This window comes from Mustela putorius, unplaced genomic scaffold (genome assembly GCF_011764305.1).
Source record: "Mustela putorius furo isolate JIRA1106 unplaced genomic scaffold, ASM1176430v1.1 tig00000585_pilon_pilon_pilon, whole genome shotgun sequence".
Classification (NCBI taxonomy): Eukaryota; Metazoa; Chordata; class Mammalia; order Carnivora; family Mustelidae; genus Mustela; species Mustela putorius.
The window spans coordinates 725,320-752,641 of NW_025421424.1; the positions used below are offsets into that span (position 1 = coordinate 725,320).

Genomic DNA, 27,322 nt, shown 5'->3' on the forward strand with positions numbered 1-27,322 from the left:
GTGGTATATCCTATGAAGTCTAAAATATTTACTATCAGTCCCTTCACAGAAAGTTTGCTGACCCCTGCCATCTCAGGCCACTTTCTTTATCTCTTTCTTTCTTTATTTTTCTTTTCTTTTCTTTTTTTTTTTTTTTTTAAGATTTTATTTATTTATTTGAGAGAGAGCATACATGTGGAGGGGGGATTTGGGGAGAGGGGAGGGAGAGGGAGAAGCAGACTCCCCACTAAGCAGAGAGCCCGACACAGGGCTCAATCCCAGGACCCTGAGATCATGACCTGAGCTGAAGGCAGACGCTTAACTGACTGAGCCACTCAGGTGCTCCCAGGTCACTGTTTCTGGTTAGTTCTGTTTGGTGATGTGTGGTAGCTGTTGTTAAGTTGCTGTCCTAGAATTCTCTCTGGCATTTCTGTTTAAATTCTTTCGAAGATGTCCTGGTGTTATACCTTCGAGCCCAGCATGCACTGTGTGAGAATACATGCCCTTTCTGTTTTTCTGCCTGCCAGCTCTCAAGATTTCTTAAAGTGTTTAGCATTTCCAGCTTCTCAGGTCATGCTATTTACTAGGCATTTTACTATTTACTATTTACATGGTATCTTTGTGTTTCAGCACGACACGTGTCCTGTATGTAGGAAGAGCTTAAATGGTGAGGACTCTACTCGGCAAACCCAGAGCTCTGAGGCCTCTGCAAGCAACAGATATAGCAATGACAGCCAGCTACATGACCGATGGACTTTCTGAAGCTAAAGCCTGCATCTGAGCCAGGGCTGTGGTAGTCTTCTTATCACAGCTGTCAATTGTATCAAAACAAAAAAATAGTAGGTGGATTTAGGAATTGCATAAGAAACCCCAACCCATAATATTAATGCAGTGAGTGTTTTTCTTCTCTAAATTTAAAGTTAGTATCTGCAGATGGAATCGTATCTACAACCAAATGCTTCTTATTCCTGAATTCAGAGTGATACTTTTTTAAGTGTGAAACTTGATTATGTGGGTTTCCCCCGCCAGAATAGAATCACTTTACCTTAAAGTCTAGCTAGGGTCCCACTATCTGTCATGTTCTCCTGTAGTGGATGTTACCACTTCCTTCTCTAACCTCTCCCCTATCATTAGTATATTTTATAGTACATGCAGTGGAACCACAGCCCTAAAGTCCGCTGATACAAAGTCTTCCTGTTTTAATTGTACAAAAGCATCTACTCTTGGCCACAGAAGCCACAAAGCAAGAACAGATTAATTCAGGAATCTGAGACTAATGATTTTGTTTTGTTTTGAATTCTCAGAAAATCAAAGGAAAATTAGAGTGGGGAGGAGAAAATGGCTGATCATTGTACTCTTTGATTTTCTCATTTTAATTTTTAAAGACTACTTCACAAGGTGCAGTTTCTGTAGAAGCCAACATGACATATCTTAGGAATCTTAAATTGGTGGGAATCTGATTCTGGTTCCCTTTTGAAAATGGGTTGGGCAGCATATAGGCACAGAAGAAAAGGCATTTGAAATCTTTGGTTCTGAGGTTCCTTTAATAACCCCCAACTCATTGTTTACTGCCTTTTGTCATGGAGACCTTAAGATAATTTCCCTCAGAAATAGAATTATTTCATTACTGCTTCTACAGCCAATTCACTGTTTTTAGTAATTCATTGGCCTTCAGGAATTGAGATTTCACATTGTCTCATTTTAATTTTTTAAGCCCTTTTATCATCTCTGAAATCTTTCTGTTCTGCTTGATTCTGGTTGTACTTGGAATCAAACTGATTATTGTGATCATGCCTAAAACAGCTTGGCCTTGGAGAGGTGGGCCTTCTATTTTCAGCCTAACAATGTCTCATTGCACATGCACATGCTCTTTGAAGCATTTAAGTGTTTAAAGTTGAATAAATGAAGAAGATCAAGAATGTTGTTGGAACTTCAGAGTCTCAAAAGGAAATGATGGGGGCATGTAACCACTGTTAACTCAGCATAGAGGGTGATGGGGGTTCCATTTGTCTGGTCACATCAGTCCTTGACAATTTGGAATGATTTGAACAGGAAGGCCACTCTTTGGTGAGTGTCTTTCTTGGATCGGAGTCTTTCTTCAGTTTTTGCTGACTATCATACACTGGTTTTGGGGTGAAGGAAGGGGGTTAGGGATATCTTTGTACTTTGGTAGAAGATAAAGAAGTAGGGGAGGGAAGAGAGAAAGTGGGAGAGTGGCTTGCTGAATTAACAGCCTGCCTGTAGAATTGTGACCGTAAGGTCTGATTCATGTTGGGCCCAGGGAACCAAAGATGTTTTCTCCTCTGCCTCTTATGTAATATCTCTGCAGAGATCATTTTTTGGAGAATGTGAGCTATTTACTATGGGTATCAGTGTGTATCCTGAAACTACAGATTGGTTTGAAGGTGGAGGGAAGCTTGGGGAGAGGGGTGAGAGGTAGATTCTGAATATTTAATTGCCACTACGTAGATGGAGAAAGGCCATGCTGAAGTTGGAGCACATCTCAGTTTTCAAGTAGAATAGTGTCCACTTTCTCAGAAAAATTATGACAGCCAGAAATTATTGTCTCTCTGTTAGAGTCTAGAGATGCCAGGACAAACGATTGTATTTTTACTATGACTAGAAAACTAGAGAACCAGAAAGGATCTGAGTAGCTCACAAAGGGTCAGAAACAAAGTATTGGATTAGGGGGTTACTTTTTCAATACACAGAATAGTGTCAGTCTCAGTTATCTGAGATTTTGATAACTTTCTTTGCTCTGATAGAGGCCACGAGGCTCCTTTTGCTATTTCCTGTATCCTTTCCACTTAATGATTCTGTAGCATTTCTTCCTAGGAGCTATCTTGGAGTTTAAGGTTAATTTAGGTTAAGGAGTATACTAGGGTTCTCCAGAGAAACAGAATCAGCAAGGCAGTAAAAGGTGTGTGTGTGTGTCTGTGTCTGTAAAGAGATTTATTATAAGGAATTAGCTTGTGTGATTAAAGAGGTTAAGAAGTTTTAAGAATTTCAGTCACCCAGCCAGTTGATCTTAGGGTGTAGTTGTAGTCTGATTCCAAAGGCCTGAGCACTAGGAGAGCCAGTGGTATAAATTCCAATCCAAAAGCTGGTGGAAGTTTTGAGACCAAAGAAAAGCCAGTTTGTTTGTTTTTTTAAAACATTTTATTTATCTGAGAGAGAGCAGAGAGAATGGGAGAAGCAGACTCCCTGCTGAGCAGGGAGATGGGAGCAGGGCTTGATCCCAGGACCCCAAGATCATGACCTGAGCCAAAGGCATGTAGTTAACTAACTGAGCCACCCAGGTGTGCTGAAAAGCCACCTGTTTTAGTTTGAGTCCAAAGGCAGGAAAAGATGAATGTCCTAACTCAAATAGGCAAGGGGACTTCTCTCTCTTGCTACTGGAGTATCAGACATTGTGTTCTAGTTGGGCCTTTAATTGATGGGATGAGGCCCACTGACATTGAGGAGAGCAGTCCACTCTAATTAGGCTACCAATTCAGATGTTAATCTTACCAGATATACCCTCACAGACACACCCAGAATAATCTGTGACCAAATATTTAGGTACTCCTTGGTCTGGCGAAATTGACATAAAATTAGCCATCATAGAAGGGAAAGTAGAAATGCACAAAGGGAGACAAAGCATGGGACTCTTGATCATAGGAACAAATTGAGGGTTGCTGGAGGGGAAGACGGCTGAGGGGTGCCGGGTAACTGGGTGATTGACGTTGAGGAGGGTATGTGTTGCAGTGAGCACTGGGTATTATATAGACTGATGAATCACAGACCTGTACCCCTGAAACAAGTAATACACTATATGTTAATTAATTGAATTAAAAAAAAAATACAGAAATGCACACAGCAGAGTGATACCCATCCCACTTAAGTTTTGCCAGATAAACAGTGTGTCTCTATGAGAAATGTCTGCTTTGATTAGAGACCTCAGTAATAGGGTTGAAAAGTAGAAGAAATACATATGCGTCAAGGGCAAATTTGCTGTGTGCAACGTACCTATTTTTTCCTTAACCAAAATTAACCTGGAAGTCTGAGATGCGTCCCATTCTAGGAAGAAACATTGCAGATTCATTGATCTAATACCGGAACATGGCTTGGGTTAAGAGTTAGTTTTTAGGAATGTCTTGCTCTTAAATGTTTCAAACAGTTTTGGATATAGTGCCCAAGGCAGAGGGCTGCATAATCCGTACTTACATAACTTCATTCCTATACAGTTGGAAGGTTTACAGACTCAGGAATCTGGAGCCTTGATAGGAGTCAAAGGAGAGATGATTTAATTCTTCCTGATTGTCAGAATAGGAAACAGTTGCATTTTCTGATCTTTAACCCTTACACTTGAGGCCTTTATGTTCATATTAAATGGCCTGTGGATTCCATGCAGAGCCGAACTTGGCTCTGCCAAGATTATTTTGTTTTGTTTTTGAGAAAGAGAGCATGTTCACACAGTGGGGGAGGGCAGAGCAAGAGGGGAAAAGAGCGTGTAGCGTGGAGCCCAGTGAGGGGCTGATTTCACAACCCCAAGATCAAGATCATGACCTGAGCCAGTTAAGAGTCGGAGGCTTAACTGACTGAGCCACCCAGGCACCCCAACAGATTTTTTTCTTGTTTATGAATGACTTTTCTTCTTTATCTTCCCTTTGCCCACTATAGTTTGAAAATAGAGGGGTGCCAGGGTGACTCAGATGGTTAAGTGTTTGCCTTTGGCTCAGTTCATCTCCAGGGACAGGGATCGAGCCCCACATTGGGCTCTTGGCTCAGCAGAGTCTGTTTCTCCCTCTGTCTCTGCTCCTGCTTGTGCTCTCTCTGTTCCTCAAATAAATAAATAAAATCTTTTAAAAAACATTTTTTTTTTATAAAGAGGGAAGAAAACTATTTTGTTAGCACATAATTAGGAGGGAATGTCCTAGAGATTGGTAAGCTTACAAGTTGGGAACTGAAAAGGCAAATCCTTGCTGGCCTCCAAGTGATGATTGCTTCTTGGGTAGTTTCCAGGGATTTGTTCAACTCAGGTTCCTACAGGTTAGCTGGCTGGATAGAACTGGGAAGTTGGGTGGGAAGAGAAGAGTGGTGAACATTTAGCTGAGATCTCGAACGTCTTTAACACTTTTTTTTTTTTTAAGATTTTATTTATTTATTTGGCAGAGTGAGAGATCACAAGTAGGCAGAGAGGCAGGTGGGTGGGGGGGTGGGAAGCAGGCTCCCTGCTGAGCAGAGAGCCCGATGCGGGGCTCAATCCCAGGACCCTGAGATCATGACCTGAGCTGAAGGCAAAGTCTTTTTTTTTTTTTTTTTTTTTTAAAGATTTTATTTATTTATTTGACAGAGAGAGATCACAGGTAGGTAGAGAGACTGGCAGAGAGAGAGAGAGGGCGCGGGAAGTAGGCTCCCTGCTGAGCAGAAAGCCCCATGTGGGACTCGATCCCAGGACCCTGAGATCATGACCTGAGCCGAAGGCAGCGGCTTAACCCACTGAGCCACCCAGGTACCCCAACACTTTCCCAGCTGGGAGCAGGAAGAAAGAATAACTCTGCCTTTAAAAATTCATTTTCCCTCAGAATTCCTACTGCCAGTTCCCTAAAGAGTTGGGAAACGGGGAAAATCCAGAATGGCATTTTGTCCCTGTTGTTGTAACTCCTGAACTCTTCCTTACAGTGTTTTAATTTATAAGAAAAAGGTGCATCTCTAGGCAAGAGATGCGGAGACGGCTATAAATGAAATAGCTTCCTTAGCTTATTATAAATTTTAGTTGTCAACATTTGCAGCAATTGAACAAGTGCTTATTAGATGTTTTCTTTGAGCAGTACACTCTCTGGTCCAATAATTATTTCTCAAGTTCGAAGGAAGTTTTCTGGGGAAGAATTTGTTTTTTCCCCCGATAACTCTCACTTTGGTTTAATAGCTAATAGGAGAAAAAAAGTCCTTGTTTATGTCTTTGTGTTTCACATTTGTATGTGTGTGTGTGAGAGAGAGAGAGAGAGAAAGAGAGAGGATATGTGCGTTAATGGATATACGTATAGATGCACATATCACAGTAGAGGAAGAAAGGGATGTGGTGGCCACTGGCATAATGTTAACAGGTACAGCAGAGGGCTGGAGCCTCAGTGCAATTCTCTCATTATACATATACTTCAGGCCCTTTTGTTTCCATAGTTCTCTCTTATGGGGCATTGTTGGCTTGGTTGCCAGCCAGACATCCTGCTATATGGTATGAGGCCCAAGGGATTCACTGGAGGTAAAAGCCTTGTCATTTCTAAGGGTTGAGGGGAGAAAAGGCTTTGAGGATAGCCTTTCTCTGTTTCTGTAGTAGTAGAACACAAATACGATTATCTATTGCTTTTTAATTTTTTTTTCTTTCTTTTTTTTTTTAAGAAATTACTGTTACCAAATTGACTTTTCTCTTGACCTTCTGCATGCTTCAGTTTCTTTCAATCTGATATCCACTTGCTCTTTCCTCAAGCAAATTATATCAGTCTTAACAAAAACTAATCAGGAGGGAACCGTAGTATGTGTCTGTTTCAAACAAAAACCAAACAGCCTTTGGGGTGTTGGAAGGGAGGGGCTCTTCAGACTTGGTTGTTAGAGCAGATCTAGGCTAGCTGGTGATGTCTGTGAAGGAAGATGATTTTAGTGGGAGGAGCAGGATAAATAAATAGTAGCTTGAGAGGAAAGCCCTCTTCGGTTTCTGAGGTAAAGAGGTGGGAAGATGAGAATGCTTTTCATCAGAATAAACCAACAGGGATTTGGGAGTTAGGAGAGTAGACTTTTTTTTTTTTAAGATTTTATTTATTTATTTGAGATAGAGAGAGGAAGAGAGAGCACAAACTGTTGTCAGAGGCAGAGGGAGAGGGAAAAGCAGACTCCCCACTCAGCAGGGAGGCCGATGTGGGGCTCCATCCCAGGATCCTGGAATTATGACCTGATCCTAAGGCAGATGCTTAACCAACTAAGCCACCCAGGCATCCCTGGAGAGAAGACTCTTATTAAGAGTTTCCAGAATGAGTCTCACATAAGTTCTGAGGCAGGAAGTTGAGAGAATGTATCACAAGTGGCCATTGTGTGGGGGGAATCATAGCTAACTGGAATGTCAGTGCCTTAGCACTCAGGCCAGGAACCACAGGGCTGCTCCAAGGTTTAAAGTAAAATGCATAGAATACAATGTGTACAACTAGAGATATTTTCTAGGATCCAAGTAGAACCCTTGTCTTAACCAAAGGACATAAGGTTTTGATCTTCCCTGCCAGATAAGTGGAATTACAGACATTCAGCTCTAAGATTATATACATATAAACTTTGTAAAGTTTTGACAAATTGCTCTTAGTTGGTGTCCACGGAAGTAGAGTCTGTGTTGCCTTTCCCCTTTCAGTGGGATATCTGTGACTCATGGGATATAAGCTTGTGCTTCTTTACCTTCTCTAATAAGGTGTGCTGTTTTTTTAAGGTCCAATAATTATTAGACTCTTCACAACATGAAGATAGCTATGTTTTTTTCATCAAAAGGGTATCTTTTAATGAAAAAAATACATAACAAAAAGCTGCTGTGATTTGCTTCCAGTGATGCTTTTTTAAATTAAGTGGTTTTTTTTCCCCTCAAGAATCTACACCCCGGGGCGCCTGGGTGGCTCAGTGGCTTAAGCCGCTGCCTTCGGCTCGGGTCATGATCTCAGGGTCCTGGGATCGAGCCCCACATCGGGCTTTCTGCTCCGCAGGGAGCCTGCTTCCCTCTCTCTCTCTCTCTCTCTCTCTCTACCTGCCTCTCTGCCTACTTGTGATCTCTGTCTGTCAAATAAATAAATAAAATCTTTAAAAAAAAAAAAGGATCTCTACACCCCATGTGGACCTCAAACTCAGGACCCTGAGATTAAGAGTCATGTTTTTCCAACTGAGTCAGCCAGGTGCCCATCAGTAATGCTTTTAAATCCATTTGTCTTTATTAGTAACACCATAATCTACATCTGGTTGAAATATAGTATATAAATATTTGTAAGATATATATTCAGATGAAATATAGTGCTAATACAGATTCCTTGTAATAGCTCCATGGCCTCAAGGAAGTACAGATTCCATGCATGGGTTGTGAATCACTCATTTGGATTGAAGTTAGGATGTGTATTCAGAAAATTACCTATTCATGCATGGAAAATTTGTAGGCTTATTTGAAATCAATGATGTCAATAATTTGGATATAAATATTTCACATTTATGTTTAACCAAGTCTTGAGATAAGCAGAATACAAGAAATGGGACTTCTAACTTGCTGTTGCTTTGTTTATTCTGCTTAGTTCACATCAGAGCTAATAGTCTAATGCTCTTGAAGGTCTTAACAAGCTTGGACAGCGGTCATGTATCCTTTTGCAGTTTTTTGTGTGTGAACTACAATTAGTATAGCACAATGGATACAACGTTTTCTGTAGTAGGATGTGGCTTCTTTGTGAGACTTCCAGTGATTATGTAATGCTGAGAAGTTTCAGAAGATTCTTTTAATAGTAAAAAGCAAAAGACAACATCTCCACTCACATGCAGCTTAAATTTAGTTAGAAACAAAACCTACATAAAACAGAGAAAGATTAAAGTGAACATAATTTAATGGAGAAAACTTTGGAGTCAGAATTCAAGTGGCTGTGGGTTTAGAATTTAGAATCTCAGATTTGATCCTCAGAGCAATCCTATGGAAACAGAAGATAGGGTAGACAAGATCCCATTTAGAGATAAGTAGACAGAAACGGCATCTCAAAACTTCCATTTGCCCCAGGACACAGAGCTGGTACACTCAAGAGCCAGATTTTGAATCCAGGTGTTTTGACTACATGGCCTAGTCTTTTTTACCTTCCATAAGGCACAAAATCCAGAGTCCTTAGTTTGAGGGTCAACACCAACACTAATAAGGGTCTAAGCCATCTTTTTCAGCCTTTTCTCTCTCTCTTCCCACAAAACTTCGTTCCCACATTTGGCAGGTCCTGGCCAAGGATCGCAGGTAAGCTGTTTCCTTTTGATGGTTTGCTATTTAGCTCCAGTGAAATTGTCTGTGTTCTTAGAATCTCCCGTTGATGTCGTCCTCCACCCTTCCCCCTTCCCCCACTTGACTATGACAAAAGGTCATCTGTCTGAAGAGAAAGACAAGAGGATTTGTGAATTTAGGAGAGAAGAAAAGGCTGCAAATACTGCTCTGGGCATTTATTTAAAAGGAAAGAGATATGACCAAAGAGGCTGACCAGTACTTGGTTGAAGCTGGGCGGTTTTGCTTTGTGGTGCACCTGGGTGCACGAAACTTTCTTGTGCTGTGGGGGTGCTGTTGAATGCCAGGGTCTCTCAATTTCTTCATTTTCATGCCAAGTCAGTCACTGGGCTCTGGCTCTTTTCCTATCCTACATATCTTTGCTTGTTTCTTTTCTCTTCTTTTTAGTGTTAAATAAAAATTTCTTCCAAAAAAAAAAATTTGTGTTCTCATTTTGTTTGGCTGCCTTCTTTATTTACCATGTTAGAGAAGGGGGAGGAAGACTTTCTTCCGTATAAAAACACACATACCACATACTTATCCAGCATTTTAGTGAGAACTGTCCACAAGCCACTTTTGTGAAAGCTGTTCTTTATTTTTTCTTTTTTCTTTTTTTTTTCTTTTTTAAGTGGTGACAGAGGGAGAAAGAAAGGCAGGTTTCCTGTGGTGATGAGGAGGAGAGGTCAAGGAATACATTCATTTGTCCCACCTTGCATTCCCCAGATTCTTGGCATATTTAGCATCTCCTCCCCTGTGCAGTATCTTCTCTCTGTATTTTGTAATGTGAAAGGTAGCAAGCTAAAGAGAGTCAGGTTTATCTTGCTGTAACTTTGTTTTTTTTTTTTAAGTTTCTGGCACAGGCTTACAAAGCTGTAGAAAGAAAAAGGAAGGTTATGTTACTGCCACACAACTTAGATAGCTTATGTAATTCATTGTTTGATTGGTCCTAGTGACTAGGGAGGAAATGGAAACGGAAAGGAAAGAAGGAAGGGGTTATAACCCTGCCCTATAATCAGTTGTCTCTTACTGCTAAAGTGCAGATGGGACCTCTAGCAAATCTGACTAGTCTGGTTGAGGTGGGGAGGAAGCCAACCTTTGATTTCTCCTTGCGGGAAGGTAGGGCAATCAAAGAAGAAAGAGTTGCCTCCCCAAAAGTTTCATTGGTTTTCCATGTGAAGGCTGGCACAGTGATAGGACAGGGATACTGACTGAAGGTGGTTTTATGAGCTGAGGGAGGCCCAGAGATGCAGGAAACTAACTTCCTTCCTTCCTTTTTCTTCTCTCTCTCTTTCTTTTTTTTTCTTCTGTTTTTAAAGATTTTATTCGTTTACTTGAGAGAGAGGGAGAGCACAGAGGGAGAGGGAGAAGCAAACTCCCCACTGAGCAGGGAGCCTGATGAGGCTCTCTATCTCAGGACCCTGAGATCAGGACCTGAGCTGAAGGCAGGTGCTTAACCTCCTGAGCCACCCAGGCGTCCCTTCATCCTTTGGATAAACGTAAGCATCCTAACTTGATCTACGTGATCTCTCTGGGCCTGACAAAATTTATTCTACTGAACTAGAACCTTTTCATAGTTATGCTAAGCCTTGAGTTGTGGGGGAGAGGGATAAAAGGCATCAACTATCAAAAGTTCATTCTCTTCACCTGACTGGAAAGAGTTTTTGAGAGTTTTGAGAGAGTTTTTGCTCTAGTATAACTTGGGAGCCAAAGATAGTAAGTAGTCATGGGTTGCATGGTTAAACTCAATTTCTTTCTCAGAGTAGTTGTTTCTGTATGAAGAAATACAATTTATTTTACTAACAGAGTAGCTAACTATCTGAGGGATAGTTAGCAGGTCCTTGCCAAGTAACACAGATAGGTCTGTTTTCTTGTAATAGTTTCCAAATAAGAGGCTGGAATAGTGGGATGCCTGTGTCACTCAGTTGGTTAAGCATCTACCTTGAGCTCATGTCATGGTCCCAGGGTCCTGGGATTGAGGCCCATATTGGGTTCTCTGCTCAGCGGGAGCCTTCTCATTCTTCCTGCTGTTCCCCCTGCTTGTACTCTCTGTCAAATAAATAAAATCTTTAAAAAAAAAAACTTTAAAAAAAAAAGTCTGGACTATGGGAGTGTTAGGTGATCCTATTTCTGGAAATGGGAGGAGGCAATCTAAGAGTGGGGAGGGTGGTGAAGGAGAGAGAAAATACTTAGCATATAGTAGATAATTACTGAGAGCACATGGTTTTGGAGTGAGAAGTTCCTCTCTTAATTCCTGTGAACTAGAGCAATATTAAGCTCCTTGTGCCTGTTTACTGATGAGAAATCAGGGAATGTTTGCCTGGAAGGGCTATATGGGGCAAGAATCACCATATATAAAACCTAACCTATCACACAAATTGTTTAAACAAATTTATTAAGAGCTTACTATGCCTGGTACTGTCTTTTTGCTGGGGTAAATGTGACAAAGCCCCTGCATTTATAGAGCTTACATTCTGGTGACATGCAAACAGTGGTAGTTATTAATAAGAGGAAAGCTTAAAAGAATACATGGAATTAAGAATGCCAAGGACAGGGCGCCTGGGTGGTTCAGTGGGTTGAGCCGCTGCCTTCGGCTCAGGTCATGATCTCCAGGGTCCTGGGATCGAGTCCCACATCAGGCTCTCTGCTCAGCAGGGAGCCTGTTTCCCTATCTCTCTCTCTCTCTCTCTGGCTGCCTCTCCGTCTACTTGTGATTTCTCTCTGTCAAATTAATAAATAAAAGCTTTAAAAAAAAAAAAAAAAAGAATGCCGAGGACAGGTGGGGTGAGCCTGGGTGGCTCAGTTAAGGGTCTGCCTTTGTCCTTAGTCATAATCTCAGGGATCTGGGATCAAGCCCCATGTGGGGTTTCTTCCTCTTCTGTTGTGCTCTCTTTCAAATAAATAAAATATTAAAAAAAAAAAATGCTGCCTTTGGCTCAGGTCATGATCCCAGGGTCCTGGGATGGAGTCCCTGCTCAGCAGTGAGCCTGCTTCTGTCTCCACCTCTGCCTGCCACTCTGCCTGCTTGTGCGCTCTCTTGCTCGCTCGCTTGCTCTCTCTGACAAATAAATAAATAAATAAAATCTTAAAAAAAAAAATGCCAAGGATGGGCAAAGAGCTCCATCAGTTACTGGTAATTGCAATGGCAAATCATTCTGAGTTCCAATCTCTTATCCAATAGGGAAAACCGAGATCTATATTGATGTGACGCTCAGAGGACTCATCTGCAAATGTTTATACCCAATCCACCCATCACCCTTTGCCAAGAAGTTGCATTTTTAAAACCCACTTCCAGACCCAGTCTAACTCTTGCCTTGTTCATCTTCACATAATAGGCAAACATCTGTTACCTTAACTTGTAGCCTTCTGTTTGTCCCGTGAATAGAGGCAGCTGTATTTATTTCTTTGCCTCTTCCACAAGCTTTCTTTCCTAATAGGTCTGATCTCCTGGTCTCCAGGTCTGACAGATGTGTTTCATCTGTCTTCCTCTGATTAGTATAGTCTTGAGTCCTTTTGGTCCAATTTTGCTCTCATGTTGGTTTGATGTTTTCCTGTGGATAGCAGGGGCCTGCCTTCCTTCACTCTCCCACTCTAGGCTTCCTTTCTACCCTACCTGTCTCCTCCTGGAGGATAAGCAAGATGTCAAAGGTGTAGCACCCTCATTTCCTGGGCTGCTGAAGACTCTTTGGAACATACTTTGAAGGGCCAAGGTCACCTGGCTAGTGACCAGCATCACCCAGGCGTTTTCTTGGCAGGAAGCCTGAACTGAGAATGCCTTTGCTGTGACTGAACTTGGGGTGTTCTGTTCGTTTCAGTCCTTTCACTGTACAGTTCCCTGTCTCTAGTTCAAAAGAAAATTAATTGGTCAGCAGAGGGTTTCAGAAATCATTAATACCTCCTTTTGTGTCATCTCAGAACATGTTTTTTGATCTCCAAGGATAACGCTCAGCACAATTTATTGCCCAAATAAGTATTTTTTTAAACATTTCTGGGAAATGATGATGAGGTACTTAAACAGCAAAAAAAATAGATACAGAATTTGTCACACTGGGGATGCAAACAAGCCTACCTTGAAGGAACTTTCAAGTCTTGTTAACTAAAATAGCTTAGGTACCTTGGACTTGGGTGCCCCTTCACGTAAAAACCATCTTCCAGAGTGTGTCAAGCACTTTGGTCTAAGTTAAAATCTGGGCTTTGGAATAGATCTGGATTTTTATTCACCATTTACTAGCTGAGTAAAATTACCCTCAATTACCTTTGAGCCTGACTCTTCACAAGACAACAGTAGCTGGAACTTCAAAAAGGCAGTGAAGACTAAATGAAATAATCAACACATCATTCAGGACAATGCCTGGCACATGGTAAGCACACAGTGAACAGTAGACGTTATTTACTGATATTATATGTTAAGCGTCCAGCTTTGTTAGTTTCACCTTCCAAGAGGAAGTTTATCATCTCTGCATTTGGTGCATGTGCTGACTCTAATACTTCAGTATTAGAGTCTCAGAGTACTGAGAGGCTGAGAGAGGCTAAGAAAGGCAGTTTATCTTACAGAGCGCCATCACCAGTAGAAAAGCTTAGGATGTATTAAAAGAATTATAGACTATATATAGATTAGTTTATAAAGAGTAAGGGCCTTGTTGCTCCCCCCATTCTGCTCTCCAAGCTCAGCACTGCCTGTGGGATGCACAATCAATATGAGAAGCATGAGAATGACAGAGGAGTTTCCCCTCGTGAGGTAAACGGGAAGAGAGTATTCACATAAATAGAATGGCATTTTAAAAAGCCTCTGGAGTGAGGCAAAAATAATTTAGACTTTGTCCCATAGCAAGTTAAAAGCTGGGACGCCTGGGTGGCTCAGTTGGTTAAGCAGTTGCCTTCGGCTCAGGTCATGATCCCAGTGTCCTGGGATCGAGTCCCACATCGGGCTCCTTGCTCCGCAGGGAGCCTGCTTCTCCTTCTGACTCTGCCTTCCACTCTGTCTGCCTGTGCTCTCTCTGCCTGTGCTCTCTCTCTGACAAATAAATAAATAAAATCTTAAAAAAAAAAAAAGAAAAGAAAGTTAAAAGCCATTAAAACTGGTGGTGTGGCATGTACAAATTAGCATTTTAGAGAGGTTAGCATTTTAGAGAGGCTGTTTGGTTTGGAGGCAGAGATATTATTTAGAGCTGATGGATCATTTATTAGGTAATAGCTTAGTGCCAGGCCCTGGGGTAGGTGTGGGAGGAGATACAAGGTTGAGTAAGACATGGTCAGATCCCAAGGAGCTTGTCAGACTATTGGGATTTTTTTTTTAAGATTTTATTTATTTGACAGAGATCACAAGTAGGCAGAGAGGCAGGCAGGCAGAGAGAGAGAGAGATGAAGGGAAGCAGGCTCCCTGCTAAGCAGAGAGCCTGATGCAGGGCTCAATTCCAGGACCCTGGGATCATGGCCTGATGATCATGACCTGGGATCATGACCTTAAAGCCAAAGGCAGAGGCTTTAACCCACTGAGCCACCCAGGTGCCCCAACTGTTGGAATATTTTAAGTGTGAGACAATGAAGACTTGGAGAGCCCCTTTGGAAAGAAAGGAATAAAACGGGAAGAACTAGTTGTACTTAGTAACCGACTGTATGGAGAAGAGGAAAAAAAGGCACCAAGATTTTGACCATAAATCGTGGGCAGAACTAGGGTCTCAGGATAGGTTTGAGTCTGAGGAGATGGCAGAGCAGTTAGAAGCTAGGAATCCAGTTGTCAGTGAAAATGTTAAATTGAAACTTAGGAAAAGATTAGAGCTGGAAGAGTTGATTTGTGGATCATTTTGCAAGAAGGGGCAGGTTAAAGTCATGAGGGTGAATGAGAACTTGGGAGAAGCAGTAGGGGAAAGATCAGAGAGATGAGGAATGAGACTTGGCGAATGAATTCTCATGTTTGAGAGGTGGGAGGGGGAAATGGAGGCAGAGAAGGAGCAAAAGAACCCCCAGAAAGGCGGGAAAACCAGGGAAGTAGAGTCGTAGAAGCCAATAGGGATGGGCGTTTGTTAAGGGAGAGAATGTGAAGTGCTGGACGCTGTAGTGAGGTCAGAGTGGAAGACACCAGGAAGAGACAAGAAAATATAAATCAATTTAGAACAATGTAGAAAATGTGAATTAACTGCTAACCATAAGAAATGATTAAAATATTTGTTAAAAGACTCGGCTAGGTTTTTATTTGGGAGGGGGTGTAATTTTATTTTTTATTTGTTTTCTATTATTTATTTATTTACTTACTTATTTATTTTTTTGACAGACAGAGATCACAAGCAGGCAGAGAGGCAAGCAGAGAGAGAGAGGAGGAAGTAGGCTCCCCACAGAGCAGAGAGACCGATATGGGGCTCAATCCCAGGACCCTGGGATCATGATCTGAGCCAAAGGCAGAGGCTTTAATGCACTGAGCCACCAAGGTGCCCGTTTTCTATTTTTCTTAAAGTTAAAATATAGTATTTGAAAGTTCATAAAGAATAATAGCAGTGTCCTTTTTTCCTCCTAGGTCTATTCCCCCGAGACAACCATTGTCCGCTCTGAGATGTTTCACTGCATTCCTAAATAGTATGCTTATGTTACCACTTCTTGATGATAAAATTTGGGCATTATCTATTGATTTTCTGTTAAAGGATGAGGATATATTTCTCTTAAGCTGCTACCCACTTCCCTTCTCTGCATCTTTCATAAATCATTATATTACACATTGTAGTTAAATGAATTATGTAATTTGGATTCTGTAAATGTTACATTATTACGGAACCAAGTTGTGTGCCGTGATAGGTTTCCTTTTGTAAAATTTAGTGTTTTCCCTGGAGATGATGATTACCTTATTTTTTTTAACCAGGCAGAATTTTCCATATCCATATCTTTAATCCTTTATCCAATCTATCACAGGCCTTCAAAAAGATGATCTATCAATTCTGTTTTCACCTCCTCAAGATCTTCCAGAGTCCTCTTTCTTTTTTTCCTTTTGGACTAATTGTTTTGGCCATTTTTCATTTTAGAATTTTCTTATCTCCTTTCTCCTATTAGAGTCTTTCCGTTCCTGGATCCCATTTTATCCACTCTACCTGTTCACTACCTGTTTTTCTGAAGTACACCTCTGGTGGCTCCTTAAGATCACATGGGAGGCAATCTTTTTTTTTTTTTTTTTTTTTTTGAGTCATTGCCTGTCTTTATTCTTTCCTCACATTTGACTGGCAATTTGGTTGGGTATAGAATTCCAAATAGAACATAATACTTCGTTTTGAAGGCTTGTTCCTTTGGGAATATAGAAACAAGAGTCACTCTCTGCTGGCCGTATGATGAAGTCACATATAAAGCTGAGTCTAGAGGGGACCATGTTTAGGTTTTGTCTAAGTAGTAATAGAGTAGAGGAGTATGCACAAAATAAAGGAAATATGCAGAGATGAGAGACCTTGCTGCCCCAGAGATTGAGACTGTCACTGTTTAGGTTCTGTTGGCTTTCTGGTTTCTGATTTCAGAACCCGGATCTCATGAGGGCTTTATTCCTTTATTCCTGCTTTATTATTTGTTCCTTTTAACCCATGGCAGCTTGAGCAGATTCTGTTTCTTTACAACTAAACGTTTATTAAGGCAACCATCCATTTTATCTCAAATCCATCTCTGTCACAGCGTGAAGGCTCAGTGTCTGTATTTAGAACTAGGACCACATTTCTGAGAGATCTCTGAATTAGAATCAAGAAAGCCTAAATTTCAGACCTCTATCTGCTTTACTGGCACTGGTCAGCAAGACAAATTGAACAAATTGCTTTACCTCCATGTAACCCATAAAAATGAAATTATTTATCTCAATAAGATTTTTAAAATAAAAGACAGAATGAGATCACTTTTGTATTCATGCTGTGAGCATTTGCCACTACAGTGGGACTGTAGGAAATGACTGAGTCATGGGAAGGACTCTGAAGTAACTATTTCTGTCTCCAGTTGCTGACCCTGCTTATTATCTCATCTGGTGGCATGTGAGATGTCAGAACTCACCTGTGACTAAAATAGAGAAAAAGTGACCCTGGAGGCAGATGTCTGGCTTCCGGGCTTGTGGCACAACACTGGTAGGACCCACTGTCCGATGGTGTGATTTGGTTTATGGTGAACACCAAAGGAGATGGTATTTCACTGACACCATCTCTCCCGGGATTCCGTTTAAATCTCAGTTGCTGCAAGCTGGTCTCGGGGAAGCAGTCAGAAGATCTGTTCTTGCACAAAAACACCATAACCCCCTCAGCCTCTTCTTTCTTATACTGCAAAGTACAGATCAAGCGTAGTTGTTTTCCTTCCTGGTGAAATGAGCTTTGGATCTGCATGCCCCCTGGAATGGGAAGGGAGAAGAGTTAGCCAGGGGAAGTTCACTCACATAGACTAAGTGCACTCACCCAGAAATGTTGAGGCAGAGGAGGCGGCTGCCCAGCCTACATTAAATACCACCTCCTGGAAGAGTAGTTTACGGACTATACCTGTATCTGAGGGAGACCTGTAATCCCAGTTACTTGTTAATTCAGAAATGGTTTAGATTTTATTTGTACTCCAAATGGAACTTGTATAGGACCTTAATTAAAGTGCATTTATATACATCTAATCCTCGGTATAGCCCTAGAACCACGTACTGATGTTCTCATTTTATAAACTGAGCTACACAGTGGTTTAGTGGGTTGATAATGCTGACATATATATTTCAGAGAGAGGAGAGGCAGAGGGAGAGGAGAGAGAATCCTAAGCAGGCTCCACGTCCAGCACAGAGCCCAAAGCAGGGCTTGATCTCATGACCCTGAGATCATGACTTGCCTCGAATCAAGAGGTGGATGCTTAACCAACTGAGCCACCCAGGCGCCCTCAAGTTGACACACATTGTAGTATCTGGATCTCAAACCTGGATTTCATAAATTCAGAATGTATAAGATCCTGAAAGTATCTTAGATTGAGGGCCAGATTACCAGGCTCTTGGCAACACATAGCAGAGGCAGAATGTCTGATGGGGAGGGCAAAAGCATTAGTTTTAACAGAAAAAGAAAAACTATATTTTTCACCCTTCCATTAGTGTCAAGAGGGAGTGGGTCCTTTTCTTCCCTACAAGAAAAAAAACCTTGGGATCCATCCCTCCTCCTGAATCCAGGATTTTCCCTGATGGCTATCTCTGTTCTGGGGATCTGAGGAGGGGCTGTCCTCACCACCAAGCTGGGTGTCCACAATTGCCAGCAGAATGGCCAGGGCGAAGCATCCTCTGCCAGATGCCATCAGTGTCCTGCACAGTGTCAGCAGCCACAGGAACTTGAAGCGAATGTTGGCTCCAAAGATGTCCTTGCCTCACTTTCCTGAAGCACATGAGGACTCCTCCCAGGGCTCCAAGACCATCTCCATGTTCCAGGCCCTAGCTTAAGTTGGCTAGAGTCTGGTGGTAAAAGGCTTTGGCATGAGAGTCCAGCTGGCTGGGAAGCGAGAAAGTTAATCAAATGAGGTTCACTGGAGAGAAGAGAGGAGAAAAGAGGGAAGAGACAGAGACACTAAAGGCTCTATTTTCAGAATATGTTTTTCTAAATTAAGTTGCATTACTAGGTCAAAGACTAGGAACACAATTTTTTTTTCTACTACATATTATCAGATTGCTTCCCAGAAATATGGTTGAGATTCAGATATTCAGCAAGAATGCGCTTGTTAGGGCGCCTGGGTGGCTCAGTGGGTTAAGCCTCTGCCTTCAGCTCGGGTCGTGGTCTCGGGGTCCTGGGATCGTCCTGCATCGGGCTCTCTGCTCAGTGGGGAGCCTGCTTCCCCTCTTCTCTGCCTGCCTCTTTGCCTACTTGTGATCTCTCTCTCTCTGTCAAATATTTTACATTTTTGCCAATTTTGAATGAAAAATTAGATTTCACTGTTGATTTATTTTGCATTTCCATGACTAGTGAGGGTGAGGCTCTCTTCTTACATTTATTCGTCATTAGTATTTCCTCTTCTATGAATTGCCTGTTCATATCCTTTGCTTTTTTATTCCCAAATCAACTTTTTAAAAAATCAGCTTTTCTCTATATTAGAGAAATTACCCTGACTTTTTTTTTAAACAAATATTTTCTCCCAATTCATTGTCTCTTGAAAAAATGTTTTTTTCCATCAGGAAAATTCACATTTGCATGTAGTTAAATACAGTGCACCTATCTGTCTTTTCTTTTAAGTGATCTATAGTTCTTTGTATTGTTTAAGAAAGTTTCCCTCAGGGGCGCCTGGGTGGCTCTGTGGGTTAAGCCTCTGCCTTCGCCTCAGGTCATGATCCCAAGGTCCTAGATCAAGCCCCACATTGGGAGGCAGGGAGCCTGCTTCCCCCTCTCTCTCTGCCTGCCTCTCTGCCTACTTGTGATCTCTATCTGTCAAACAAATAAATACAATCTTAAAAAAAAAAACAAAAAACTTTCCCTCAGGTTGAAGTTATACTTTTTCCCAATATTTTATTGTTTTGTCTTTTATGTTTATATGTTCTTTTTTAATGTTTATATCTTCTAATCCTGGCTAAGAAAAAATGCTTTCATCTCAAAAAACCCAAATTGAACCCAAAGCAAAAGCAAGATAAAACCAGGGTTTTCATCAGTTGGAAATCCTTGAAGAAATTTTGAATCATTCATACAGTAGAAAATCATATATTATTAAAAAGAATGAGTTCTGGGACGCCTGGGTGGCTCAGTTGGTTGGACAACTGCCTTCAGCTCAGGTCATGATCCTAGGGTCCAGAGATCGAGTCCTGCATCGGGCTCCCAGCTCCATGGGGAGTCTGCTTCTCTAGCTGACCTTCTCTTCACTCATGCTCTCTCTCAAATAAATAAATAAAATCTTAAAAAAAAAAAAGAATGAGTTCTTTAAATATGAGCTTGAGGAGGGATCAATAATCCACCATTATATCAAAAAAGGCAAATTGAAAAAAAAAAAGGCAAATTGCAGGGCTATGCATATAAAATAAATATTCTTATTTTAAAAAATCCCCTCTCTTTATATAAGTGTTTTTAAAATATATTCAAACACTTTAATCGTTTATAACTTTTTGGATAGATAATTTTATTCACAGGGTTCAAAGGGGTAGAGCTGTGTAGTTAAAAGTTTCCTTCCTACTCCCACCGCCAGTGATCTATTGCCTCTTCCCAGAGTTAACCAATGCTGCCTTATTGGGGATACTTCTAGAGCTATTCTATGCATATTTAAGAGGTTCCATTTCTTTCCCTTTGTAAAAATAAATAAATAAATAAATAACAATGAATGATAGCATACTGTATATTCTGTTCTATATTTTGCTTTTTTCACTTACCAGTGTGTCCTGCGGAGACATTCCTTATCAGTACATAAACAGCTTTCCCTCCTTAAAAATTGTTGCACAGGGACGCCTGGGTGTCTCAGTCGGTTAAGCCGCTGCCTTTGGCTCGGGTCATGATCCCAACGTCCTGGGATCAAGTCCCGAATCGGGCTCCTTGCTCATTGGGGAGCCTGCTTCTCTCTCTGCCTCTGCCTGCCACTCTGCCTGCTTGTGTTCTCTCTCTCTCTCTCTGACAAATAAATAAATAAGTAAATAAATAAAATCTTTTAAAAAAAGTTGTTGCACAGTGTTCATAATTATGTGAATTTATTCTCATAGATTCCTACCAGTGAAGATTTTGATTATTTCTTATCTTTTTATAGAGGTATAATTGACATACATGATATGACTTACAAATAATGATTTGACAATAGTTATGCACTGTGAAACAATCACCACAGGAATTCTAGTCACCATTGATCACCATAAAAATTTACCAAAAAATGTTTTTCTTTTGATGAGAACTTTCAAGATTCACTTTGCTGGCCACCTTCAAATGTGCACTACAATACCATTCACTGTAGTCCCCATGCTGCGCACCATATCCCCATGACCTGTTCATTTCACAGCTGGAGGTCTGTACCTCCAGACCCTGTTCACCCATTTCACCCACCCCTTAGTCTCCTCTTCTCTGACAGCCACGATTCTGTTCTTTGTATCCAAAAGTTAAGTGGAAAATATTAAAAGAGGTGAACTTTAAGTGGGGAAGGGCAGTTCCTGTCAGTTGGGAGGCACATAAATGTAAGGAGGCTTTTTTTCCTCATATAACACTCTTCCACTTAATGTAGTACTACTACTTCTTATTTTTTTTATTAAAAAAAAAAGATTTTATTTATTTATTTGACAGAGATCACAAGTAGTAAGTAGAAAGGCAGACAGAAAGAGAGGAGGAAGCAGACTCCCCATGGAGGACAGAGCCCGATATGGGGCTCCATCCCAGGACCCTGGGCTCATGACCTGAGCCAAAGGCAGAGGCTTTAACCCACTGAGCCACCCAGGTGCCCCTACTACCACTTTTTAAAAAAGTAGTTTTATTTACTTTTGCGTGCGTGAGATAGAGAGAGAAATGGAATGAGCAGGGGAGACAGGCAGTGAGAGAAGCAGGCTCCCTGATGAGCAGGGAGCCCAAAGTGAGTGGGACTCGGTCCCAGAACCCTGGGATCATGACCTGAGCCAAAGGCAGATGCTTAACCAACTGAGTCATTCAGGTGCCTCTTAGTTTGTTATAATCCTAATGAAAACTCCCAGTCGTCTGGCCCCCAGGGCTACTGCCCTAGCCTTGACCTTGTGTTCCTTCTCCTGTGTGTTGTCTTACTTTCATGCTCTTCCATGTCTCCACCAGATTGTCCTGCTGACTCTTGAAACAAAACATTGAATGACATGCTTTGTGTCTAGCCACAAAGTATTATCTGATTTGAAAAGGAAGATAAAGAAATGAAATTTCGTCATTTGCAAGGACAAGGAAGGAACTGGAGGGTATTATGCTAAGCCAAAGTAGTCTGTCAGAGAAAGACAACTATCATATGATCTCATTCATATGTGGAATTCAAGAAACAAAACAGAGGAACATAGGGGAAGGGAAGGAAAAATAAAACAAGATGAAATCAGAAAGGGAGACAAACCATCAGAGACTCTTAATCATAGGAAACAAACAGAGGTGCTGGAGGGAAGGTGAGTGGGGGGATGGGGAAACTGGGCGCTGGGCATTAAGGAGGGCACGTAATGTAATGAGCACTGGGTGTTATATAAGACTGATGAAACACTGAACACCACCTCTGAAACTGATTATACATTATATGTTAATTAATTGAATTTAAATTAAAAAACTTGAAAAAGGAAGATGAAGAAGAATTACAGTTATTCATTTAGCCTAGGTTTGTGGTTTAAAGCATAGACTCTGGAACCAGACGGCTTGTGTCCCAACACTTACTGATGCCAGATCTAAGGAAACACTTATACTTAGGCTCCTGGGATAGGAACCATCTTCAGCCCTTAATAAATGAATATATTTGATAAACACCTGAACAACTATGATGTGTTAGGCACCACAGAGCCCAGAGAGACAACTAAAACAGAGGCTGATTCTCTCAGTGGTTCTATGCAGCCTCTAGTCAGAAGGACCCATCTGTACTCTGGCTTTGGCAAGTTTCTTACCTCTCTGAAAAGCAACTTACTGAGCTGTAAAATGATGATCATATTCTCTTTCCAGGGTTGTTCTGTGGGTTAAAGGAGGCAATCCATGTAAACTACTTACATGGTTTAATGCCAGGGTAGTGGCTGGCATAAAGACTCAGTAAATGTTAGCCATGATTATTTTTATGCTTCCTCATATTTGCAGCAATTTATAGTGTCCCAAACACCTCCACATCCACATCCACAATTGTGTTTCGTTCTTATAAAGCACGGCTTTTCTAGTTATTTAAAAATGTGTCACTTTTACCAAGCGTATGGAAGCTTAGAAAGGCATTGTGAGGAGCTTAAAAATCACAGCTTCTAAGTGAAGGAGCTAGGATTCTAACTCCCAAGTTATGCGGGTCTTTCATGTCCTTTGTCCCTCTCATTTATCTAGCCACTCAGGAACGACTGCAATCCAAGGAAGGCTGTGATAACAATAACAAGGTCATAAAGTATATCAAGGAATAGGAAAGGAGAAATTCTGCATGAGAGGTCTGGAAAGGCTGCAAGACCGGAATGCAGTTGGGCCTTGACAGATGTTTGCTGACTGGGGATCTGGTGGTGAGGTAAGGCAGGGAACGATCTGGAAAGATTGGGCTTCCAGTCCCGGCTGTGCATTAGCTAGCTGCGAGATGTTGAGAAGGTCACGTCCCCTCTCTAGGCGTATTTCCTGAGGGACTGGTGCAGCGGGATGGGAGGGGCGTGGTAGGGACCGCTTCCAAGAAGAGAGCGGCAGAGTGGCGGGCGACTCCCAGGGGCTGATGCCGGAGTGGCCGCGCTTCGTGGTGCCTAGGGCCGAGCTGGAGCAGAGCGTGTAAGTTTATCATGGGCCGTTCAGGGGGCCTGGGCAGGTGGGGGCCATGGGGAAAAGATGCTCTTGGAGTAGGTGACCTTGGTGCCTGGAGGGGGAGCACCCCGGTGTGATGCAGGCAGGCCGGGTGGAGAAGGTACCGTTGCTTCTGCATTATGACCACTAGAGGGCGCTGCCCTCTAGTTGAAGCCGGAGGTGGCGCGGGGTAGGGTGTGCAGGCTAGCTGGGGAAAACCTGAGCTAGTGCTGGAGGTGTGGGCGGTGCAAGATCCGGTCTGGGGGGTCCTGAGGACACAACCTATACTAGACCCCTGCAAAGCGGGAAGAGGTGTTGGGGAGCGAAAGGTGGGGACTTTCTGGGTCCACAGGGTAGATGCAGGTCTCTTCTTCCTCATAAGACATGGAGAGCCCTGGAGTTGGCAACGATGAGGGTCCAGGTTAGGCTGGCATCGTCACCTTTCAGCCTTCCCCGCGGTCCCTGAACTATGCTGGGTGCCCAGGACCTCTGGACTCTGAGGATGTGCCTCTGGAGGTAAACACCCTCCTTCTCCCTGACCTTAGAAAGCAGGAGGCACCTGGAGTCCCAGACTCAAATCCAAGCTTCATATGATCTGGGGCATGTTACCAACCTTGCTCAGCCTTACACTCCTCTTGTCTTTAAAGCTCCCTCCTGTGAATGTTGCGATAATTAAATGACACGTGGGTCTGTGCCTGACATTTTCTGCGGAGTGTGGACCCACTGCTGGTGGGTAAAGACTGGAAGGAAGAGGCTCTTCTTTTTGCTACCAAAGTCCTGATCTAACCTCTCAGAGGAGCTGGAAGGTTAGCAAACAGCTTCACAAATATTCGTTTGCAGATTGCCATTTGCAGATCTCCCACCAAGCTGGAAAAGATGCCCCAGACCCAGAGATGGGATTTCATCAACCACCACACACCCAACTTTCTTAAAATAGAAACAGATTAGTAAGTAAACTGAAGTCAGTCTCAGAAGGCCCTTGGAGCACTTGTCTGCTTTCTCAGGCTTGAGGCCCTGACCTGCCATGACACACAGAGTTGGGCTTCTCAACCATAACATAAATGCACCACAGACACCTTTGGTTGTCTGGTGAAGCCTGTGGGTCCCCTTCTCAGAATAATTTACAAATTAATAAAACAAAATATAAAGGATAACAAAGGAAACAAATTATATCAAAATAGTCATCTAAACATTGGAACATGTGATAGTGTAGTGTGTTTCCTAAGATCTAGCATCAGTAAATCATCATAATCTCATAGTAGTGATGAATCTATGTGACATTTTGAGAAATATGTAACAACTGTAATGAGATTTGGAAATGTTTCTGATTTCTATTGATGGCAAATTCTATTGTGGTTGGTTTCCTACATTCATAATTGAAACAAATGCTAACTTTCAGCTAGAAACTTGTGGAAATAAAGATATAATGTTTCTCTCGGGTTTATGAATCTCATGAATGGACCCTCAGTTAAGAACTCCTACAGAACAGGCTCCTTGTTTTGTAATTAGGGAAACTGAGGAAACCAGCTTTCCTGATTTCTAGATGAAAAGTCTTCCACTAAAGTGCATAACTCTGGAACTTAGAGGAAAGCCCTTTCTTTCTCTCTCTCTCTTTTTCTTTTTCTTTTTTTTTATATGGGCCTTAATTCATGACCCTGAGATCAAGACTTGAGCTGAGGTCAAGAGTCGGTTGCTTAACAGACTGAGCCACAACAGGTGCCCCAAGGAAAACTACTTGTTCTGGGACGCCTGGGTGGCTCAGTTGGTTAAGCAGCTGCCTTCGGCTCAGGTCATGATCCCTGCGTCCTGGGATCGAGTCCCACATCGGGCTCCTTGCTCAGCAGGGAGCCTGCTTCTCCCTCTGCCTCTGCCTGCCATTCTGTCTGCCTGTGCTTGCTCTCTCCCTCTCTCTGATAAATAAATAAAAATCTTAAAAAAAAAAAAACTACTTGTTCTTCTTTCTCTCTTTTTTTTTTTTTTTTGGATTTACCCATTCATTTTACAGAGAGAGAGAGGGGAGGGAAGGGGAGGGGAGGGAGGAGGGAGAGAATCTTAAGCAGACTCTGCAATGAGCATGGAGCCTACGTGGGTCGATCCCACGACCCCAAGATCACAACCTGAGCTGAAACCAAGAGTCAGACAGTCAATTGACTGCACCACCTGGCATCCCATGGAAAACTATTTCCAAATCATTATTTTCACTCTGGAATTCACAAGTTTATTCTGCCAAAAAATGCCAGTTGGCCTGAAGCCTCTCTTGTTGGTATTCCCCCTCCCAGAGCATACATCTGGGATATAAACTTCCCTTGGGGTGCTTCACAGGACCAGTCTGAAGCTCCATGGAGCCCAGTGGCTTGTCCTAGGCCAGGTTTTGAGGGATCCGGAGGACAGTGGATCCAAGTCTTGAGAACTTTCCTCTAGTGACCATGTCCTTTTTATTGATAAAAATGACCCTTTGTCCATGAACATTGACCAAAAAAAAAGTGGCCTGTAGGATTTAGAACAGCATAAGAGATTTGTGCTTGGTCAGGTTTGTTACTTCGGGAGCTTACCTGGATTTCCCTCCCATGAACATGCAGTACAGTTCTTTCACGTTTGAGGCAAGTGTTAGAATGGGGCCCGGATCCCTGGAAGCTGACTTGGGAAGAGCAAGCATGGTGCCCCAGCTGGCACAGTAACACTTCTCTTTCTAGCGTCCTAAGGGTAAAGAGCATTGCAAAAATTAGGGGTTCTCAAGGACCTCACTGGAAGCCTGTCCTTACCTGAGCAGTTCAGTCAATGGTCCCATTCCCACTCCCAGACCCCAGTTCCCCAGTGGGCCTCATTACCTTGGGACAGAAGTTCTTCTTTCTTGCTCTCAGCCTGGGTGCTCTGGTGAAAGCACTTTGAATGAGCTCTCAGCCCCTGTCTTGTTCTTTGGTCATCTCCCACTTCCGTCATTGCTCACACCTTCATGACTTGTATATATGGTCTTTGAAAACCACAGCATGGGTTTTTGTAGCAATCAGGGGTCTTCCTGCCTCTCTCTCCTCCACCCCCACTGTGAACTTTTTCTTTTCCACCTCATCCTCTGCTGCTTTTCCTCTTCCTTTTTGTGTTAGAGACAGACTATCTGCTGAGGGGGCTGAGAAAAAGCACTCTTTGAAATTGTTTCCTTCACCTTGGGGGACAAAGATTTTTCACTGATAATTCATAATGAAGGTAAGACTGATGATAGAATGACTGAGCATGTGCTCTCAAGTATAAAGAAGGGTATCAAGTCCTTTCTTGAGAGAAGGCTTTGCGTAAGGACAGGACAGAGGAGAAAGCAGCTCCAGGCTGAAGGGGGAAGCGGGTGGCACAGTGAGGGAACCCGAGGGCGGCGTGGAGGATGGAGAGGGGGACAGCCCAAACGGTCCTGCATGGGGGGGGGAATGAGTGGGTGAATGGCTGACCTTGTTTCCCCATCTATGACCCCTTCAACCCATTTCCATTCTGTTCTGATCTGTTCCTCCTTGGTCACTGGCATCCAAGGGAGGTCACTGGGAGATTGCCGGGATTATCCCCGAATTCTAGTGTCACGCACCTTGATGGAAAGAGCATCGGTCTGAGAGTGAGAAGTTTGGGGTTCTAACTTCTGCAAGGCTGGGCCAGGCTCCATGCCAGAGAGGACCCAGCACAACGAGAAGCCCCATGGTTCTGAAACAAATAACCAACGTGATTGTTGACAAATGCCAAGCTACCCAGGAGCCCAAGGACTGTCAGAAGAAGAGGGGTCAGGGAAGTTTTTCACGACAAATCTAGAGTCACTCACCCATGTGTGGACAGGGATTTCCTGGTTTGTAGTACTCTGTGGTCCTTAGACCTGAAAAGTGCTCTGGGGTTTGTGGTCCTTTCAGGGGACCCACCAAAGCCATTGTCATGTTATCAGGTGAGACAGGCATCAGCTCCATCTCCTTATTCTGTTAAACTGCTCAGCTTTCACAACAGAATGTGTGGGTTCCTGGGGGATGGA

The 27,322-nt window shown here is 42.5% G+C and overlaps 2 protein-coding genes across 3 annotated transcripts in view; one reads left to right on the top strand and one right to left on the bottom strand.

The window, feature by feature from the left end:
* The window catches only part of RNF115 (ring finger protein 115), a 73,060-nt gene extending 71,165 nt beyond the window's left edge, over positions 1–1,895 (top strand). For both annotated transcript variants that reach the window (XM_004779639.3, XM_004779640.3), the window contains exon 9: positions 610–1,895. In XM_004779639.3, the coding sequence (XP_004779696.1) occupies positions 610–741 (132 nt within the window). In that variant the 3' untranslated portion in view covers positions 742–1,895. The remainder of the gene's footprint in view (positions 1–609) is intronic.
* A 10,115-nt stretch (positions 1,896–12,010) lies between these two features.
* On the bottom strand, positions 12,011–26,247 carry CD160 (CD160 molecule). The gene is given in 7 exon segments (XM_004779634.3): positions 12,011–12,731; positions 12,733–12,821; positions 16,988–17,039; positions 17,041–17,315; positions 18,172–18,429; positions 25,881–26,025; positions 26,157–26,247. Coding segments are annotated over 5 exon segments (630 nt in total). The 5' UTR covers positions 18,239–18,429; positions 25,881–26,025; positions 26,157–26,247; the 3' UTR covers positions 12,011–12,584.
* Positions 26,248–27,322: the final 1,075 nt, after the last annotated feature.